At 44.2% G+C, this 22295-nt stretch overlaps 1 protein-coding gene across 12 annotated transcripts in view; it reads left to right on the top strand.

Annotated features, from left to right (window-relative positions):
* The first annotated feature begins 308 nt into the window (after window positions 1–308).
* KALRN (kalirin RhoGEF kinase) overlaps window positions 309–22295 on the top strand; it is a 513673-nt gene continuing 491686 nt past the window's right edge. For 5 of the 12 annotated variants that reach the window (XM_054069263.1, XM_054069264.1, XM_054069267.1 and 2 more), the window contains exon 1: window positions 331–592. In XM_054069263.1, coding sequence (XP_053925238.1) covers window positions 520–592 — 73 coding nt within the window. In that variant the 5' untranslated portion in view covers window positions 331–519. Of the gene's footprint in view, window positions 593–22295 lie in introns of all 12 variants that reach the window. The other 7 variants (XM_054069271.1, XM_054069270.1, XM_054069273.1 and 4 more) reach the window with 6 other exon arrangements.

Genomic DNA, 22295 nt, shown 5'->3' with positions numbered 1-22295 from the left:
GCACACCTGCAACAACGTGCAGTTTCCCCGATCGTTTCCAAAGCGATCGCGCCCACGAACGGCAACAGCCAAACCCCCGAAACAAAGAAAAGGATTATGTTTTTTCCCCTCCCTGCGCTCGTTTCCCCTCGCGGAGCACCTGCCCGCCGTTCTCCCTCAGCGGGGAGGATGCTCGGAGCGCCCCGGGGCGGGCGATAAAGCCCCCGCACCTGCGGGAGGGGCTGCCCCGGCCCTGCTGAGGGAGGGAAGGCGGGGGCCGGGCTGTGTGCGCCGCGAGGGTCGGAACAATAGCGGGCGGAGGGGCGCAGGGGAGCGGCACCGCGCCCGGGGCAGCCGCCCCGCAGCCACCGCCGAGGGGATGAGCCGGGCGGCGCTCGGCGGGGCTCGCCGCTAAACGCGCCTCCATCCCTCCCTCCCTCTTCTCCTCCCTCCCTCTTTTTCTCTCTCTCTCGGTTCTCCTCCTCCCTAACTCACTGGATATTACCAGCCGCCGGGCTCGCCGCCGCCTCTCCCCCAGCCATGAATCCCGCCGAAGGGGCGGCGGAGGAAGGCGCTGTCCCCGACTCGGAGGTGGATGCTTTCTTCCGAACAGGTAGGGGAGCCGCGGGGAGGGGAGCCGGGCAGCGCCGGGCCCTGCCAGCGCCGGGATGCGGGCACGGGCGGCAGCGGAGCCGCGGGAGGGGAGCGAAAGGGAAAGGAGAGGAACGAAGCGGAGAGGAATGGAGAGGAGGGGAACGAAGGGGAGAGAGGAGACGAACGAAGGGGGTCCCCGCCTGTTTCCTCGCTTTGTCCGCCGCAGCCCCTCCGTGCCGCCCGTGTCCTCCCCCCCACGCCGCCCCGGGAGGATGCTGCGCTCCCCGCCTCGGGAAGGGACCGGCACAAAAGCCCCCGCGGGGGGATGCTCGGGGAAAGCCACCGCCTTATCCTTCCCCTAAGAGGCTGCGTCCTGCGGCAGCGGAGCCCCCCGCCTGCCCTCCTTTGCCCGCCCCGGGCAGCGCCGGCCCCGCGGGGGCGGCCCGGAGGATGCTGAAGCGGAGCAGAAGCGCGGCTGGGCTGCGGGCGGAGCGGGACGCGGGGCCTCGGCTAGGGATGCGGTGGTAATTAAATGCTGTGGGCAATGGGTACGTGCTGGGATACCGGCAGTTCGCGAGGTGGTGCTTTAGTGGGAGCCCTCAGCTCCGAAACGTGGCTTTCTCGAGGATCAGCATCTCGGCTGGAACAACTTGTGGCCTGCGCGCTCCCGCCCCCCCCGGCAAATCTTAACAAAGTGTTATAGGCTTCTTGGTAGATTTTTAATTAAAAACTGTAAAGGATTAAATGCTTGTTTCATAAGGGGATTGACCCTTTTAGGCTAGGACTGACACTTATCGCCACAGCTGTTTGTCAAGATGTGGCTTTTCAGCCGTTTTCCTCCTCGTACCTCCTCATTAGCTACATGCGGCACTTGGAGCTCCAGTTCCAAAAACCCAGTTGTAATCACCAAAACTTTAGGAAAGTGAAATCCTGAAGGTCTGCAGCAGCTCCCTGCTATGGTAGACTGCACCCCATTTGCGTGAAATCCTTTTCACCTAGAGGATAGCTACAATAAGGTCTGGCTGCGTGTATCTTGTGGTCTGCAAGCCGCTAAGCTATAGGATATTTGCCTGTTGATAGCCCACCTGGTCACAGGCTAATTTCCTAAGTCTCAACAATGACAGATTCCTTTGAAAACAAAGGAAAATAACCTGTCTTTTAAAAGGAGCCTGGTAATTAAGGTTCTTCCCCCACCTCTTCTCTCTCTCCTTCTTCACCCAAAGCTGAATCATTTCTCTGTGAACACTGCCTTTTCAACATAAGCATGTTAGCAGAATTGAATTTTAGGACAGTCATATAAGCCTAGCTTATATGAAAAAAAGCAGTATTCCTAAATGAGGAAAAAGCACAGGGAGCCATGTGACTCGGCATTTCTCCCAGTCTGCCTCCTTCACCTGGAATTTCACCTGCAGATCCATGAATGCAGTTGTCACCTGGCTCATACATTTCACCTGGAGATTTCAGAAAGCCTCCTAATGCTTCTGCTTCTGGGGGAAATGAAATCCCAAGAACCTCGTCTTAGCAGAGGTGCCTAGGCCACATCCTTGCACTGAAGCATGTATGCATAGACCATCCCTGATGGTGGTCTCGTCTACCTTAAGCTTCATTGAAAGAGAAGGCAAAATTCTTATATAGCTTCTTCTGTCCAAAAAGATGACACCCGCCCCCCACCCCCAGCAATACATTTGGATTGTCAGCTGTTACAATGGCAAGGCAACATTGCTGAGAAATGGGGAAAAAGCATGAAAGCAGGCATGACTCACGTGAAATTGCACTGTTTGTGCACCCTTCTCTTCTGGGGCTTATATGATGCTGTTGGGCATGTCTGAACTTGGCTTTAATGGATGGCAGAGGAAGCAGTTGATGCGGGGCTTATGAGAACAGCTGTAGATGGGACACAACTGATTCTCCCACTCTGCTTTTTGACTGTCAATAATGATCTCGACTGAGTAAGGACTGGGAGACAGAGTCTGATTTATAATAGTTGTGGAAAACTGCACTGACTTAGCATGTTTTTCCCCTTTATATTAACCTATTTATTTTATTCCTTCTGTCCTGACTTGTATTCTAGATTTGTAAAGCATAACAATTGTGGCTTACATGCTCTTGTACCTTCACATCAAATAAAAAAAATGAAGGTATGTTAAGATTGGTTAATGTTTAAAGATTAGTTGTTCCAATAGCATAAGAGTAGACTGAACTGCTTAAACTCTTCCTGTATTTATAACTACTGCACAGAAAAGCATGAACTCATTATTCTCAGTGAAAAAAAATGGAGTCCAAACTACTATCTCACTCCCAGGCCTTTAGCAACCAGCTGGCTCTGCACTGAGCCGGGAGGATCGATAGGCTGCTCCCTGGTACCAGTAGAGGCAGCTGATGCTGGGAATGGGGCTGCGCACCGTGCTGCTCCCTCAGCAGCACCCAAACAGTCCCTTATCAGTGATAACGACTGATATAGCAGCTCTCCGAGCTTTACCAGGAGAGTAAAACTGAAGGAATTAACGTGAGGTAATAAAGGAATATCTGTTCTGGTGCGTGCACTGATGAGAACGAGGAATGACTTCTAAGAAAAGGGTGGATTTTACACCTGTGTGGTTGCTGCTTGCAGCCAGTTTAACCTCCCTGGAGACAGGCAGGACAGGGACTATTCTGATTTTCACCATCAGATATATGCAGAGAGTAATTCAGTATTCTTTTAGAGAATCACTCCCATGTAACTGGGATACATATTAACAGGCAGAGGGACTCCAAGGGCAGAAATGACTATTGTAGTCTCCAGCTCTGATTTCTAGGATAACACTGACTGCTAAATTGAGGCAGTAATTTCTACACAACATCTGTTGCTTCTGTGGGAGCTTATGTTTGAGTAAGAAACAAAATCTATGCCTAGGTATGCCTTATTAAGTTTCTTATGTCTGTTTTGGTGACATAAAATATGAGCAAGTTCTCTGAACTCTCAGTAGTCTACATAAAATGTGTAGCAAGACTTTTATATTGTATGGAACTGAATCCAAATACTTGTTGTTTCAAACATAAAGTAAGTCACTTTGTAAAGCATACAAGTGATAGATATCCCTTGGATACAGACACAGAGGAAAAGTTTTAGCTTTGTGCCTAAGCTGCTGGAATTTCTGCAGTGAGTTTTGGAAGCAGAGGTGAAACACATAAGGAGATCCTTTACCAACATTTTAAATATTTAGAGGGGTCAGTGACAGAACAATTTAGCAAACTACCAATTACTGGAAAGGATAATCATCAATATTTTTATCCACTGGCAGGTACGGTTTTATTTTCTAATTTATTTTTCTGGCACTTAAGCATAACATTGATTGTGTCTGATACGAAGATGCTGACTTTGTCATCAATGCTTCCTGTGAGTGAGTTGAAAATTGATATTCTTCCATCTTCTTTGACTGCAATGAATTATTCTGTTTGCTTTCTGCTTTCCACCAGACAGTTATAGTTCCAGCGTCATTCATTTGTGCACCAGTGAGTGGCAGCTCCGCTACTAAATAACTTTAAAATGATTGGCAGTGGTCAGGCTGTTTGATCAACAGATGTACTTGAAATGATGTCTGCAGAGAAGTGCTCCTTGAGGTTGATGGGATCAAGTATCTCCTCGTAAAGCAGATAAATTGATTCAGTGGAGTTGGGGCTGAGGTGTTTGTGTGATACCTGGCTTCCTCACCCTGAGACTTTATAATTTGTAAGGCCCAGTCTGATAACGTGTGCTGATAACGGAAGCTCTGTTGTAGAAAAGACTGTCAGGTTGTGCCTACCACTTGGAAAGCTCCTGTGTTCTTTAAGGTGATGCTGTTCATTAAAATCTCTGCTGCTGTCTGGAGGTTTTGACCTGTGATCCCGTAAGACATAGGAGTTTTGTTCCTTTCTTTCCTTATTGTCTAATGTAGGTGTTTTTTCATGTAATTGATATGGGGGAGAAGGACGCTTATCTCACTTTTTGTGGGGACACTCTACAACTACGTGGAGAGAGGTTGTAGAGAGGAGGGAGCTGGCCTCTTCTCCCAGGTGACAGGGGACCGGACAAGGGGGAATGGCCTCAAGCTCCGCCAGGGGAGGTTCAGGCTGGATATCAGAAAAATTTTTTTCACAAAAAGGGTCACTGGACACTGTCAGAGGCTGCTCAGGGAGGGGGTGGAGTCACCGTCCCTGGAGGTATTTAAAAGACGGGTAGATGAGGTGCTCAGGGACATGGTTTAGTGGCAGATAGGAATAGTTGGACTCGATGATCCAAGAGGTCTGGTGATTCTATGATTCTATGACTTGGATCCCCCCAGGCTTCTGTCATGTGGTATCTCATCCATGAGGAAGGCTGTGTCTCTCCTCCCTGCAGTTTGTCCCAAATCCTGCTCCTCAGGACTCTCGGAGGGAGCTCTGCAAATCTGGAAATTGGCACATAGATTTGGCAAAGGACATGTAGGTGAATCAAGAGGTCTTGGTGGGAATGACTGTATTCTTCCTCCTCTCGTCCTGCAGATGCTGCTCGGAAATTGGGCAGAACCTGCTGATTTGTGGGGTCCTGTGACAAAAGAGAAGTATCTCTTTTTGTTCAATCCCGAAAGGGAGCAGTTTAAATTGGCTATTTATGTTTAGAAAAGCTTCTGAACATGCTTCTTCGTTCCTCCTCACTCAGAAGTTACCTGCTGGGCAACAGTGGTGACATTTAATAGTCACAGCGTGCTTCAGATGGATGAGGTTGCATTGTGTTATATAGGCTTGTAGGAAGGTATTTATTCTATATGGTGTTAATTCAATTAACACTGAACAGAATTACTTCCAAAGGAAGAGGCCTTTTACACCCAGCCTTCTGTTCAAAGTTTATACGTACTGAAGTTCACAATCATTGATTCCCAGGACAGGGTGGAATAGGGAACATAAGCTTAAAGCACAGGCATCGGTACAGTGCGCAGGTGATGCCTCAAGGCTCGATATGGCACCTGCAGAAGTTATTGGGGAGGGTGAAACCTGTTGCCTACAGTGTGTTTTGTGGTTGAAACTCTGAAAGAAGAAAACTGCTGTCCCCCTCCGACCCTGCTAGTGCTTGTGTAGACCGTTTTGCATGTGGCCTTAGATGGCCATGAATGGCTTGGGATGATGAGCTGCACAGATACGAGCAAGAGTCCAGCTCGGTCAGGCAAATACAACTCTCACTGCTTCCCACTGCCTGCCTCCCGTAGTGTGTTTTATCGACTCCCATAGTAATAACCTGCTGGCGAAACTTGAAGGTTTAGAGTTGGGAGTGACTTTGATGGGTTTGGTTTATTTTTTTGGTTTCATTTCTAAGCACACCCTTGTGATAAGCGTCCGCTGGGAAGTCCTCTGGCTGGACAGATGCTCTGGACCTCTTGAAGGCTGGGGATGAAGTTTTCTGTTGTTTCAGCTGCTATGACCTTATGGTCTTTAGGAAGGTTGATTGTGGATGTATAACAGCTTTATTGCTCCATGGTGACATGTACCGTACAGTACCCAGTGGTATTTTAAGTAGTTCATATCAAAGAAAATACTTGTGGAGTATTAGGCCTTATAAACCCATAGCACTGTGCATTTTATGGCTGGAACTTAAAGTCAGTCATGAAACAACCTTGACGTATTTGTGCTTTTGTTTGATTTGGACTGGTGTCCTGCTTTTAATATTTCTTTGGATAAACAACTCCTGTTTTACAGCCTTGCATGGCACACGTGCCTTGGGTTTAACTGAAGGGACTTTTTGCCACTTGGGGAATTTTGCCTTGTGGATCTGGCAACAGTAACAGTGAATATTACAATATATGTGTTGCAAAAGGAAGCCGGATACCAAAAGAGAAGTCAAATATGATTGTCTGAATGGAGAACCAAAAAGCGTGAAAGGCTATAAAAGAAAGAAGTCATAATATTTTGAATTATTTTTTTTCCCACTTGGTTCTGGGACAGATTGTATTGCTGTCACGCAGATCCAGAGGACTTAAGAGGAATTGTTTGGGAGTTTTCATGGATGTAACTGAAAACAGAACTTGGCCCAGGTACTGCAGTGGCAATTGTAAGTCTAGGTTTGAGTTGGTCACCTGTGTGATACATGGACTGCAGTGTGTTAAAATGCCATTTCATGCATTTTTTGCTAAGAATGGAGTAATATTTCAGAAAAATATTAAGGTTTCATGTCCTATTTAAAGTTTAATTCAGAATGACCCCAGTATTTGAGCAGTATTTGAGTATCCAGAGCAAAGACTTTCCTCTATTTTACGTCATAGTGAAAGCTATTACATATTGGATTACTGTGGAGTAACATTAGTTTCAGTTGCTCTTTATTTATTTTATTTTTAATTATTCAGGGGAAATTTATAGTAGTATATTAAAATTATCTATATTCAGTGCTGGAGTGTGAAATACTGTGCAAAACATTTATTTAAGTTCAAATAATTCCTGTTTCCTATTCAAGGGCTAAGTGATAGGTCTGTTTCTACTTTTAAATATCAATATTAATTTTGTTTGCTCATTTTAATTAACTAGTGCCTGGAATAAATTGTGGTTTGTTGGGTTTCTTTCTCCCTTATCAACATGTGTGCGCCTTTGTTACTTAAATCTAGGAGTGTTTGCTGTTTGTTCCAAATTATGTGATATAATGACTGAGAACATACAGGTACATAGGCCTAATTTGTCTCACTTGCACTTCAAGGCAACAAATTGCATGTAAAACTAAAGATGAAATTCCTTTTTCGTAGCCTTAATTATATGAACCAGAATTTCACTGATGGAACAAAACTACCATAATTAGGCAGGCTGTAGTTTTTAGAGTAAGGTCACATCATGCTTTGCTGAGAATAATAGGAGGAAATGATCTTCAATTTAACATCTCGGTGACTGGCAGACCAGCTGCTCTGGTCATTTCTGTTAGTGAAGTGGCCTTGGGAAAAAGGGTGAGTGTGTTGTTTGTGAGAGAAATTAAATTAACCTCATTGCATAATTGGTATCCGTGTAGACTTAGTGGAGTTTACAGGTTTTTTGAACTACTTTGTGTCTGTGTGTGTGTGTAATAAGCTGTACAAGTGGCAGCAGACACGCCACACCTCTAAAATAAACCAGAAAGATTTGACTTCAAGATGTTGCTTTCTTCTGAGGATTGTGAGCCTTTCTTTGTGAGGTGAGTTCTTGATAAAACAGTAAAGGCAGTGGGTCAGGCACGCTCCAGTGCAGCTGGGATATGAAGAGAGGTAGCTGGCCCAGGTCGGTTTGTTACCTGAAATTAGGATATATATAGGGAAAAGAGCTTTATAAAGGTTCCCCAGTAATATCGGTGCTGCTGCCATGGTTCCTGACTCCTGGAGCGTACCCTGGTGCTCCTGCTGTTTTAATGGCAACTGGCAGCCTACGTTGGGAGCAGCCTCGTGAGCTGGAAACAATAGTGTCTGATTCTTGTTTGTCAGCTGGAACAATAGCCCCGCTGATGGGCTGCAGTGGAGGAGAGGGGGTCCCTTTGTATGGCAGTGCAGGCATGGCAGATGGCTAATTGGACATGATAAACCGTGGGGGCAATGGGGGAGAAAAAGGAGATCTGCAGGGATTATCAGCTTGTGTCCCTCACGTTAGGGGGAAAAAATTATGTATTTTGAAGATGTTATCAGCTTCAGCTCTTTGCCATGAATATATTATTCAAGAATAAAGAAGGGGACACCCTAACTAAAGTCTTTCATTAGGTGATACGAAGCCCACTTTATTAACGGGGAGCAAATAATTTTGCTGTATGCCAAGGTAGGCAAACACAAGGCCCCCAGAGATGCTGGCATGGCACTTAGGAAAATTAGCAGCGCATATTTTTCACCAGTCTTGTAAGTGAATGTCAAACTGTTGTGCCAAACAGCATCCAAGCTGAAAACAAAGAGCTTTGCGGCAACAAAGTGCTCTTCGGCAGTAGAAGGTTATACTCTACCATAGTTTGTCTTGACACACAGATGTCCATCGCTGTTATAGCACTGAAAAAACAAGCTAATTAACAAAGACAGAATTTATTTATTTATTTAAATGTATTTTATGAGACTTAATAAAGTACACACTATGAAGCCAAAACCCGAGGCCCTTGTGCAAACAAACTTTTGCTTTTTTAAAACAGCTTACTTAAAAATGAAATGAAGGTCTTGAGGTTAGAACCACAAAAATGGAACACCTCTCCCATGAGGAAAGGCTGAGAGATTTGGGGTTGTTCAGCCTAGATAAGAGAAGTCTCCAGGGAGACCTTATTGCAGCCTTCTGGTACTTCAGGGGTGCCTACGGGAAAGATGAGGACAGATGTTTTAGCAGGACCTGTTGCAGTAGGACAAGGGGTGATGGCTTTGAACTATAAGAAAATAGATTTAGACTATATGTGAGGAATGAATCTTTTACAATGATATGTGTGGAATGAATCTTTTACAATGAAAGTGATGAAACACTGGAACAGGTTGCCTAAACAGGCAGTAAAAGCTCCATCTCTGGAAACATACGTATGAGTTCAGGTTGGACTGGGCTCTGAGCAAGCTGATCAAGTTGATGTCCCTGCTTGCTGCAGGAGAGTTGGACTAGGTGATCTCTAAAAGTCCGTTCCAACCTAAACCATTCTATGATTCTAAGGTATGTGTCAATCACAGGTGGTTTTGGGTATAAGATGAATAGTCTTTGTTGGTGTTTCTGAGCTGTGGGCTTTGAGCTCAAGGCTGTGCACACAGCTCTGTAGCATCAGGCGAAAGTTCACCCCATTGGATGCATTTTAATTCCTTTTTGCTCACTGCTAGTTGAATAGTGACAGAAAATACACCCCAACTTTGTAATTCCACAATTTTTATTCAACTTCCCTCTATCTGCAGAGAAGGCCTAAGAAGTGAGGGGACTCTGTGCATTGGCGGCTGCTGCAGTGATCTGCAGTTATCGCTGGCTTTAATTCCTTATTTTGTAAAATGGTATCAAGTGCCTAGAATACTTTGCTATTTTAGTGTCTGTCATAATAATAATGTTATGGCATATAACAGATACGTTTAAATTGTAGTAAAAATAAATCTGCTAGAGGTTAAAAATAATAGCTAGCAAGAAATATGCATTACTCTGTGGAAGCAGATTTACTTTCTGTGGAAATGTCTGGGCTGTGTTTCTCTTCTACTGTTTACTACTGTCTTTTCCCACGGGACAAGTTTAGTGGAAACGCCAGATGAGAAGTTTCAGCGGGTTGCCTTTGGTTTCTGCAGCCCCTTCAAAGCGCTGTACCTGTCAGCCAGTGTTGCTTTTGAAGCTATACGTGCCGGAAACTATTCCAAGGATTGTGAGTGGATGCAATAAAACTTCCAATAGGGCTCTCCTCCTCTAGGACCAACAACATTGTCATTATTTTACAGTGGTTCTCTACCAGAGTTTCTTTGTATTATCATCATCTCAGTCACTGATTAGTTCTTTCAGAAGAAGATGCTGTGTGAACAAAGAACAAAAAGATGACCGCTGCCATCAAGTGCTTATGATAAAAGCTGTGAAGTAGATTGTGAATTAATGTCACTAAAGACTTGTCTTTCACTTTGCTTTGTTTTTAAACACGTCTGAAGAACAAGCTAGAGGAGTTAGTCTAGCACGGGGTGTGGAGCAAAGGGAATGCCTGCGAATAAGGTACAAGCAGAAAAACAGAGAAGAATAGAGAAAAAAGTAGTGAAACCCCCAAACCCAGGGAATAATGTAACAAAATTATCTAGTAGGGCACTTGGCTACGATCCCTTTCTCAGGCTGCATCCTCTGTAGAAGGGAAGTGGGTGATGTCAGCGGTGGGAAGGTTAGAAGCCAGAGGAAATCACAGAAATGAGACAGTAAGAGATTTGATTAGAGTTATATCTTTAGGGATGGAAAGCAAATGGTAGTTTTTCTGACACATTATAGAAAAAAAATGGCAGGCTTTGGCCGGGTACATAGTTAAAACAGGGAACAGGTAAAGCCTATGCATGTACCATGCTCAGAATGGTAGGGAAGGCAGCCACAGGAGTTACTGCAAAGCACAGGAAAAATAGCAAGGTTTTCTCTTCTAGGAGATGCCCTGAACTATCTAAGACCATTATTATCACACTACAGTCTTTTAACGATGACTGTACCAAATGCCTGTCTTGCTTTGATGCTGCAGACAGAATGCATTTTCCTATGAAGCAAAGACAGAGCCAAAATCCTTGGGTGTTCTGCTTCTCATTTAATGCCTCTTGTTCACAGAAATATGTCATGAAGAGCCAGCCTCCTTGGATCTGACTGCCACTGTGTTCACAGCAATTTAACTTTCCTGCTCTGCTTTTCTGTGCCGAGGCAGAGAGTTCAGGAGTGATGCTAATAGAGCCAGTCTGAAGCACTTGGATAAATTTAGTCTGAAGGAGCAAGTCAGGCCTACCGGGTAAATAGTAATGATCTTGTGAGCTTCGAGGACTTAGATCTACGGTGTGTGAATCTCCAGTTAACAGCTTGTTCCTATTCAACTCAATCCTGCTGGAAAGTTAGCTGGGGTGTTAAACAGGTCCCTATCTATTACAGATTCCTGTTGCTCTGTAATCTGTCTGCTGCTTCAGGTTAGTTATCAAATTCCTAATTAGATGGTCTTGAACTGTTTGAAGCTGGGGAAAAAGTTGTTAACACTGGGTGGGTTTACAACACCTCTTATGCTAAAACTGAACAGAAGGATAACCCTGCTGGTTAGATGAGTTCAGATCCATTAAAACTGATCAGTGTGGTAATGGGAGTTTGTAAAAATGACACTTCCCAGCGTGTAAGCCCTTATCATGGGAAAAAGTTTTCCTTTTTTTTTTTTTTTTTAAATAAAAAAAAAAAGCTACTTGTCTTCATCACTGAGTTGTGCAGTAAGGTGTAACTGGTAGCTTGGACCTGGTTGCTATGATTTGGATTCAGTGCTTGATCCAGCTTCAGCTTTATTGTGATGTTTGTGCCTGGAGCCTTTCCAATGCTTGTGTGCGGTAGTTCAAAACCAATGGCTGATAGGGTCTTACTTGGGCAGTCAAATGACAGGTTTCTACAGCATCCACCTTAGAACTCAAGCAGTGCTCGAGACATGCAGGATGAGCAATAATTGCTTTGCCTGGCTCAGCCATCCTCAGCTCCCCTTGGTGTGGAGTAGTAATGGAGATAATAATAATTAGAAATAATGCACAGAATTAGCACAGCATTTTGGAACACTTCAATAGTCACAGTCTTTGTGTAGAAAAGGGAAGCTTCATCAAACCCATCTGTAAAGGGAGAATAACTGGGCACAAAGCTATAGCAAGTGGTTTTCTTGAGGCTGTATGAACTTCTTGCATGTGTTCTTGAAATAACTGTGTCCTGGTGGTAGAGCAAACACGACAAAACATTGCATAGCTTTACCTTTTGTTGGCAGAACATGGGCCAGGAAAACCCCACCATTCCCTTTTTACTGTAGGATCGTCAAAAGACATGGCTAAAGTGACAGGTGAAATCAGAGATATGCAGACACTCATCTGCTCTTAAACCACTTGATATGGGTGCGTATATACGGATGCAGGTGACCTCCTTCAGACAGGTTGTATGTCTTGGCCTTAGCCCTGGAAATGGGATTAACACACCTTGCCTATGTCCACACCAACCAGTCAAACAGTCTTAAGATTTCTTTACACTGACCCTATTTTTAAATATATGCAGGTCAGATCCACATCTGGTATTAAAAAAAGGCCCAATGCCAGCAATGGCAGAGGAGGTGCAGTAATTTACGTAGGCGGAAATTCTGGCCCGTGTTCAGCTGACAGATTTGTGTGGGGATGGGGCCAAAGGTCTGGTAGCAGAGTGAGGATATTACTAATTTAATGTGTTAAGACATCCAGATGACTTTGCTCATCACCATAGTACCTGAATGCTGATAAAATGAGGCACTTGGGCTCTGAGTCCGTTCTGCTCACTGTTTGGTAGGGTCCCCTGTGACTTTTTTTTGTAATGAGCGTGCTGCTGTGAAAGCTACATCTATTAAATGCTAAATGTAAGAGAGATTTAATGACATGCCGTTAAAAAGTTCCACCTACCTAAAAATGCTTTGCTTTCCAACCCAGGTTTGCTAATATATTCCATACTTTATAGAGATCTCTATGTTGTCAGGAGCCATTTACAGCTCTGATCCTGCTTTTGTTGTCTTTTACGAGTGCCAGATTCCTTTTTGCTGAAAAGCCAACCATTCTGCCACAAAGTTTATTCTGTGGATGTCTCCCATGGGTGCATTTTTTACACAGAGCATGGGAAGGTAACTCCTGACCGGTTCCATACAGCAGAGTTTAACAGAGCTATAAACGTAGTATATGATTTCCTTCTCTTGGTTGCATTTTTCCTCATACTTTTTCCTCTTGGTATATATGTAGCAAACGTAAGACCTCTGCATCGCTATCCCATTCGCTTAATGCACGTTGTCCAGGGTAGAATCCATACCCGTGGCCTTCTGAAGAACACTGAACTGCTTGCACATACGGTCTGTATTTAACAGCAACATTTCCTATGTCATGTGTAAAGAGGGAACTGCAAAGAGTTGTAATTAAGCTCTACTCCAAAGAGTAATTTTCATACTGACAAGAAATAGAAAGTTGTGTTGCTGGTGTAAAGGGCCCAGACTGCAAATCTTATGAGGAGCGGCTGAGGGAACTGGGGTGTTTAGTCTGGACGAAAGGAAGCTGAGGGGAGACCTAATTGCTCTCTACAATTATCAGGAAGGAGGTTGTAGTAAGGTGGGTGTTGGCTTCTTCTCCCAAATAACAAATGATAGATGAGAAGAAATGGCTTCAAGTTGCACTGAGGAGGTTTAGATTGAATATTAGGAAACATTTCTTCACTGAAAGTATTGTCAAGCATTGGAACAGGCTGCCCCTGGAAGTGGTTGAGTCACCATCCCTGGAGGTATTTAGAAGATGTGTAGATGTGGTGCTTAGGAACATATTTTAGTGGTGGACTCAACAGTGTCAGGTTAAGGGTTGGACTTGATGATCTTGGAAGTCTTTTCCAACCTAAATGATTCCATGATTCTATACACATGAAAGGAAAGTTTCCTTTTTGGAAGTTAACGTTTGTATTTCATTTTTTTAGAAACAGAAGCAGTGGGAGGTATAGCATGGACGGCAATCACCAGTCCGTGGACTGCAGAGATTGCTTTCTACGCCTGTAAATGCCACTTCCCCTCCACTGCTCCTCAGTCCAGAGCACAGCCCTTATTTTTCGTTTGCTGCAGCTCACCAGCGAAGACTTCCTTTGGCTCAGGTATACCCAGAAGGTTTAGGAGTCTGTCACTCCTTTTCCCCTTTGTCCTGCTCCTGGATTGCACAGTTTACACACAAAGTAGCTGAAAGTCAAAGGGACAGGACAGAAACTTTATACAGATTAAACTGAAAATCCTGAAACTAATAGGATAGCATGGAGGACTTTGGGTGCCTAAGTAGCCCACATGCAAAGTGCGAGAAAAGCAGGATTGAGCTTCTTTTCTTCTTCTCTTCTTTTTTTTTTTTTTTTTAATTTTTTTTTTTTTTTCATTCTAACATGCAGTGATCTTAACAGCTGCAGCTAATGACTTCTGAAGGGAATCTCCTCTCCTGGCTCCCTTTTTGCTCCCACAGCCTATGTATGTATTTTCACTGAGATGGGAGCTGTTCCAGGAACTGAATTAAAACCTCCCTGGTCATTACTTTTCCTTTTGGTGTGCAAACACCCTGTGAACGGTGGCTTGCGCAGCAGCCTGAAGCAGTGAGGGTTCAGAGGAAGCCAAGTGTAGCGAACTATTTTTAAAAGGTTATTTTGATGGATTGGATTTTATGACCTGACCCACGTGTTGTGTTGCCGCAGCCTGAACCCACAGGAGCCATCACTGTTTGCCATCTCACCATTACAATCCTCGCTGCTTTCTCAACTTGTATGGCTCCAAGACTCAGTCTTTGCCTGGCTTGAAAGCATATCATACCAATCAAGTATCAGACAGCAACAAATTACCCTCTTCCTCCTCAGTTCTTCTTGTCCTGTATGCTGATAGTGGAGAGTTGTGGATCTTTTGCTGTGGAAAGCAACGCTCTGCTTGTAATGTTGTAGTTTCCAGGCTGTCCTGTTTCCCTTCAAGTGGTGAGAGTCTGGAGTTGTGGCTGTTGTCTCTTATGAAACACTGTTATGTTTTTTATCTTGACTGACTGTAAAAAAAAGGATTCAAAAATCCTCCCTGACCAAAGAGATTATGCAGGAGCTCACATATGTTTCACCTTTAACTTTCCTGATATAGTTACAGATATAGGTACTATGTGAAATCTTAAAATGCCAATTACAAACATGCACATCTCTCAGTTACAGTACAAGAAACTTGAACAACCTTGATCTGGAAAGTCACAGGCTGTTGCATCGTCAGTCCCTTATGCCTAGTCTGGATACATCCTTGTAAAGCTCCTGTTCACATTAGTGGCACAGGAGCTTCCTGGTTGGACTTCGGCAGGTGCTGTTCCAGGCTTGTACCTCCTTATAGGAGGCATTCTATATGTGGGAGTGAATACAAATCTTGTGTTCATTCTTTTGAAGCTGTCTCATGATTTTCTTTGTGTAATTCTACACAAAAATTCTGTTGTGCTGAAGTAACTTGAGTTTGTTCTCAATGGAGAAACAAATGGGAAAACTGTAATGGATTGCTTTGGATTAGGTGTTGATGCTCAAGAAAACAGTCTGTCTCGGTATCATACTTTTGCCTATAGATAAGTAAATGAATGTGCTAGTTTGGAAGTTTAGGACTCCTCATGGAGGTGTTTATCATATTGTAGTCTTGCTGGGAATCTGCTGATAGATGGGATCTTCAGATGGAAAGTCTCCAGGGATGAGCAGGTGCTGATGGCTCCATTGTTGGCACCCTTCCATTTGAGCCCCTAAGAGGCACTTAGATGTTGAAACTGCACATTTTTTTTTCATGTTAAGACTTTTGAGTTCTGAAGCTGTTGTGGAGCTAAGGAAGCTCCCAAGCAATTGCTGGAAAGGATGGCTGTATTCCTAATATCCTGTTGGGATAGCTATATTCTTCTCTTGCCTTTCTGCACGCTGGTGCACATGAATACTTAGTTGTTGAGTTTGACTGTATGAATTGCTGCATTTTGCTGTTGAGAGGTAATTTGTATCTGTGACTGTTCTGTAGGGCTTCAGGGTGAAGACACTTTATCTTAGCACCTCTACAGTTTTTCACATCACCTCTCCTGCTTTAGTCAAGGTAAAATAAACACAGCCTCTGGCAACTCTGCGTCAGGGACAGCACATGCAGACACCACATCCAGGCATCTTATCCTTCCTGCCTGCTACCAAAGCTGGCCGGGAACACGTGGGTTTCCCCTGCATCGTGCTGCAACCTGTATGCCTGAAGGAAACCGTGTCTTTTCAGTTTCTCTTGCCCAGCTGTGCACAGGTCCTGCACGTCACAGCTCATTGTTTAGGATGTTGTAGCACAACAGAGGCTGTCAAATATGAAATGATGTTGTCGTTAAAGAAGTTTATAAGCTGTTAAACACCATGTGTTGGATAGGCAGAGCCTTCCTGTTTCCACTGCTTGGTAAGAGGCTTGTGAGTGGATGCTTGCTGCGTGCAAGGAAGGGCAAAGGCAGGCTCTGCTTTTCCCTGGTGTCCCAAATCAGTGGGTGCTTGTTCTGGTCGTGGCTGGAGCTGAGTTCCCAATAACACAGCTGCCTTCTCCTTTTTGGTGTGTAATGTTCATATAGGGTTAAAAAGGGTGCAGTAGCTGAATTCCAAGCTTTTCTGACAGGACCTCCTGAGCTTCTGCGTGTGTAACTTCCTTGAGGCTCCCTCAGGCGAAGCCTGGCATGCTTTACCTGGCAGACAGCTGGACTGCTATTTCTAGTGGCTTTCTCTGCTGGTGTCGGCATGCCTAGGTGCAGCCAGCAACTTTCATCCTGAAGTTGTAGTTATCCCCAAGTTGCAACAGAAACGCCTCAGCAGGGTTATGATATAGGAATGACTATTGCATCCCTGTAAAATGAAACAGTTGGACCTTTTGGGGCGGGAACCATAATATGGATAAAGGAATCTTATCTGCCAGAACAGCGTCTTTAACCAGGCTTTTTATTTTATGCATCTAATATTTTTGGTCTGTATAAGACTGGAAGGTTCCTCAATTTTTCTTGTTTATCTTAAATATCAGTTATCTCCTTGCTGTGGAAACAAATCCGTTGCAGAACAAGTTGTTTTTGTTTTTTTTGTTTTTTTTTTTTTTGTTTTTTTTTTTGCATTGGAGTAATCCTAAGAGAAACCTAAGAGAAAAGATTGCTGCTTTGAAAAGCAAAGCAGTTGGTCCCATTGTTCTGTGTTCCTCGTGTCATCATTAAAGCTCTCCATGTTAGGCTGAGCAGCCCACATCATCACCAGTTTTTCCTGCTGCTGCAGCCTGCAGTAAAACAGTAATCCTGCATTTGCCATCACAGTGTCTTCCCAGATAGCGTGATTTTTACAAATCTAGTATTGTGCTTTCTCTGCAGGAACAACAACAACAACAAGATAGACTACAAACAGACATGTTAGAAGCAGTAAACAAGCATCCTATCATCTGACAGTGCTGGACAAACAGCGAGTTAACTTTTACCTTGTAGTACCAAGGTTGTAGATAAGTATAGCGGATAATTCTCCCTCTGTACTCGGCACTGGTGAGACCGCACCTTGAGTACTGTGTTCAGTTCTGGGCCCCTCACCACAAGAAGGATGTTGAGGCTCTGGAGTGTGTCCAGAGAAGAGCAACAAAGCTGGTGAGGGGGCTGGAGAACAAGTCTTATGAGGAGCGGCTGAGAGAGCTGGGGTTGTTTAGCCTGGAGAAGAGGAGGCTGAGGGGAGATCTTATTGCTCTCTACAACTACCTGAAAGGAGGTTGTGGAGAGGAGGGAGCTGAGCTCTTCTCCCAAGTGACTGAGGACAGGACAAGAGGGAATGGTTCTTGATATCAGAAAAAAATTCTTCACAGAAAGAGTCATTGGGCACTGGCAGAGGCTGCCCAGGGAGGTGGTGGAGTCATCTTCCCTAGTGGTGTTTAAGGAACGGGTTGATGAAGTGCTTGGGGACATGGTTTAAGGGAGTGTTGGGAATGGTTGGACTCGATGATCCAGTGGGTCCTTTCCAACCTGGTGATTCTATGATAATGCAAAACTCTGGAAATGAAGGTTGTACTTCTGCTGTGGCCTGCTGGATGGCATTAAGCAATTAGTGTTACACCATGCCTCAGTTTCCCTCTGAGAATTGGGTGATTGGCTGTGGATTAAAAGCTCCATAAAATACTAACGCTTAAAGCAGTGCATATAACAGGTACCTACACAGAACACTGTTGTCATCTCCACTTTATCAATGTGAGGAACAGAGGCAAGAAAACGATTTGCCAAAAGCTGTTGATGTAGTTGAGGCAAGATTCCTCATTAGACCTCTGGAGCTGGTGGCTGCTTGGCCAGCCTGCAGGCTTCGTGCTGCTCATCACCCTCCTGCCCCTGCCTCCGAGTACCGCAGTGCCGGTTAAATGCAGAGGACTTCGGTGTGTGGAACAGATTTAGGCTCATTCCTTTCACTGTTCCTGCTGGGTGAATTGGAAAAGTAATAAACAAAACTTTTTTTATCTCGGAAAAAGGTTTTAGAGCTCTCCATTTTTAACAAGAATATTTTAATAGTACAAAGTATATGGGACAGCATTGTCCTAATTAGTTTTCTGTCGAAATTAACAGCCCTTGAGTTCAATGGGAAGAGATTTAGGCCAACACAGTCTCTTTGAAAAATTCACAGGACTCTTTGCCCTGTAGTTTTGAATATGAGCTGAAGCTTCAAGATCATGCAGCCTCCTTTGAGCAGAGCTTTAATCTTCATTTAGAATGTTCTCCCTCCTTAAAAGCCAGCTTCTTGGTGTAATTTGAATCCATCTTATTTTAGGGTATATATTTAGTATCCGGATGATTTTTTCCCTCTAAAGTTCTTGGATAGCAAGTCCATTAAGAAATCTCAGTGTTGCCAAACCAGTTTAAGACATTTGGAACTTCAATTACCTGCTGAACACTTAAAAAATTAATTTGGTAATGAAAGAGGTGAATGTGTTCTGCAGTGTTTAAGGATTGCTTACAGAGATAAAATGGTTTTGGCTGGATGTCAGATAAATACTTCTATGCTGAAGCATATGTCTAACCAGTTTTTTTCATTTTTCTTTTGAATTAGTCTGAAGACTCTAATCCTTTGGAATATCCCTAAATAAATTCTGGTTTACTAGATGATGTGTTCTTAAATGAAGACAGTTATTTAGTATTTTGCACCCAAGGAGCAGTTTTCATCACTGGATCTTGACTCATTTGGCAAAGCCAAATGTGTTCAGTCTAACCAAACTCCAGTGAAATTAGAAAATAGCATTTCCCGTTTTACAGCCATGTTAGCCATCAGGAGGATATGATCTGGCTCTCATTGATTGCTGGAAGAAGATTGCTAGGTAAGAAACATGGGGAACAGGTTCTTGAAGTCTCACTATTTTTGACACTAATTCAAACGTTATCCTGGACATGGGGCTCATGCCTCTTGCAGGTAAACAAAAGAAGAGTGCAAAACTATTTCGCTCTCACTCTGAGATTTAGATTATATTTGTATGGGTTCCTCAGTGAGCTCTCCCATGCCTGGGAAGCCAAGAAAGGTCTCTGATGTGCGAGACAGCAGACAGAGCAGGAGGAGAAAAAGAGCTGAACTGCCTTCCTACCATTCAGGTAACAGATGGCATTTTGCTTATGGGAGAGACTCTTTCCAGCTCTTCCTGTGTGATTCTGTTTCGAAATTTGTTTTTCTGGAGTTGCATTGACTGAAACAAATACACACTTAAGCTCTGGTTTGGGAGGTGATAGAAGCCATGCCCTGCACTGTGAGATGCCTGTCTGTGCATATGGCTACATAGTGTAAACAAGCCATTCTTGGTTACCCTAAATTGAAGAATTTAGTTGAAAAATGAAGACCATTAGTATCGGCATCTTTTCTTTTTTTTATTGTGATAATGGACTCCAAAGCCGAGTGGTGTTTCCTGTGGATCATATCCTAACTTTTTACAGCACATAGTTCATCTGTGACACTGCAACCTCATACACTGTATTTTTTTTTTCCTGAATGGTGTCTACAGCTGTGGCCAGATGTGCTACTTGGCTTGCAGCTGAGTGGGGACGGTGTCCAGCCACTTTGAGCCTGGCTTAGGTTCAAAGGCTTTGAACCCAAGCCAGGCTCAAGTGGCTGGACACCGTCCCCACTGCTGCGGGGTTGGTATCTGCAGGCGTAGCTGCACGTGCAGTCCTGCTCTAACCCAAATCAGTCAAAATGATCTGGGTTAAAGTAAACCCTCCACGCTTTTAAATAGTAAGCCAACCTGGATCACTTTGACGCAACCAGGTTAGGGAGCGACTGCATACAGATATAGTGACAGATTGGAGGGGGCGGTAACCCAGCTCTTCTGCAGCTGAGCCGTGAGTTGGACCACAGGCTGAGTAACACCATTGTGGGTGCATTCGGCAAACTGCCCTGACTTTTGTTCTATACAATAACCTTGTTTTATATGAAATAATGAAATAGTTGAAGGGCTAAAATGCATCTGATGTTTCCCGGGTTTGGCTACTGATTATCAATTAGCGATCTGATGACATCTATAGTAGATGTACTCGTACATTCCTCCCAAGGGCCTGGTAGTGGCTCTTTTTTCCCATACAATAAATTGAGAGCAACTTCAAGGTGCTTCTAAATGCATTTGCTTTCATGGGCTGTAAGGGAACTGCTACCCGGGCAATATCTTCTGGATAACAGCAGTGATTTTCAGATGTTTATACACTTGACTGATACATATGTAGTCTCGACCTGAGAGGTGCTCTGTCGGTTTTCACAGCCTTCTAAACATGCTAATATGGGGCAGATATAGCAACACTTCCTACAAAAACTGAATGAAAACATTCAAGATTTTAGTTCATAAAGGATAGTATAAAAATCCCTGTATTGAAGTTTGGAAGAGTGTGTGTGTTTGACAGTGGACTTGACAGGGATTGGTTTCTGCTGTGCTGAGACTCAGTTACTCTGGTTTAACGTCAGTGTGCATGAGAGTGGAGTTAGGTCTGCTGGAAGGATGGATAATTCTTTCCCCTCGGGGAACCTGTTGGCAGTGCTTATGCAGGTCATGTCCACACGCTGTGACCTGTCTGCATACTAAGCCACTACTCTATGTCACTTTCCAGCAGACATTTCCAAGATACCCTCAGCTATAAAATAGCATCTTTTCACCCTGTCTCCTCTCCCAGGAGATACGATCCTCTTGTTCCCAGAGTGCACACACTGGGTGCTCTGATCCAGATCCTCACCAGGGCAATACTTTCTTGCCATCATGGGACGTCTTTCTCTTTCTGGTGGAGGCTGTAGCCAGGGTAATCATATTGTGGTGCATAGACTCATTCAGGAGAGTTGAGCATCCATATAAATAAACACAGGAAGCCGCACTGCAGTGAGGTGTATGGTGCATGGTAGTGAGGAGAGATGCCCAGGCCATTGGAGAGGGTGCCACCGAATGCTGGGGCCCATCCCATTGCCTGCAATAGTCCTATCTCTGGCGCATGCTGCAGGTGTGTTGATGATTATATGTGACAGCTTCATGTCATGCCCTGAAGCTGATGACAACCAAAGAGAAATGACGTTCCAATGTCGGTGTGTATTTCCAAATGCATTCATAGCGTGATCGAGTGCTTCCTCTGGCTCTATGAGGTCAAGACTTGACCTGTCCTTCTTTCAGCACTCTTGACATTTACTTGTAATGAGCAGACCTAGATGTTGCAATATGTTTTTCTGGGTCATTGAAAGCATTATATACCTGTCCTTCACAGAAGAAATACAATATCTTCCATCTCAGCCCATCAGCTTGTTTCTGTGGGTTTTAGTTTCATTCTAGTTGTTTAAACACAGTGATTTTGTCCATGGGCATTGTTCATATGGGGAGAAATAAATTGACTCATACTTGAAGTACACTCCCTCGTGCATGTGTTCACACAGGGCTGCAGCAAGGGGTAAGAGCCACAAGTCTAACACAAAGGACTGACTCTGCTGCTGTGGAACCTGTGGGGTTATGTACACTTTTGGGGGTGGGATGCAAAATCGCACAGCAGTGCTCAGGCACTGGTGGAGCTGAGTGGTCCCAGAGCAGAGTCAGGTCTCAGCTGGTGGCATGGGCAAATCTACAATTTCTCTGTCTTATAAGCATGTGCTCCCAAGTCCTCCTGTTCACTGCCATAAGACAGGGAGACAAGTCTATACACAGCCTGCAGGCTGTTTTCAGCATTTTGGAAACTTCTGTGCATGAATGGTTTATCTGAATTTCGGGAAGCAAGCTTGGTTTGACACAAAAGCACAGGAAAAGCTGCATCCCAGATGCTTTTGCTGTGATTTGGTTGTGTTTTCTGTGAATACTTGGCATTTAGCACTGTCTAGACACTTTCAAACTATATACCTTCCTGAAGGCGAGGACTCTGTGAGCTCATGGCTTGAGCTGGAATTGGCTACCTCCACCCTTAAACACTACTTTTCTGCAACAACTATCTCTTATTTGTAGAATTTCAGTCCAATTTCATGGTATTCATGCTGTTTCACTTACCATTTCTCATGCTTGTTCCACGCTGCCTCTGCATCCCAGTAGTGCAATGATCTCCACATCATCTCATCCTGAAAATTTTGGTGGTAACAATAAAAGTATC

This window comes from Cuculus canorus, chromosome 6 (genome assembly GCF_017976375.1).
Source record: "Cuculus canorus isolate bCucCan1 chromosome 6, bCucCan1.pri, whole genome shotgun sequence".
Classification (NCBI taxonomy): Eukaryota; Metazoa; Chordata; class Aves; order Cuculiformes; family Cuculidae; genus Cuculus; species Cuculus canorus.
Note: the sequence above shows the minus strand (reverse complement) of the source record. Positions and strands in the feature narration are given on the sequence as shown.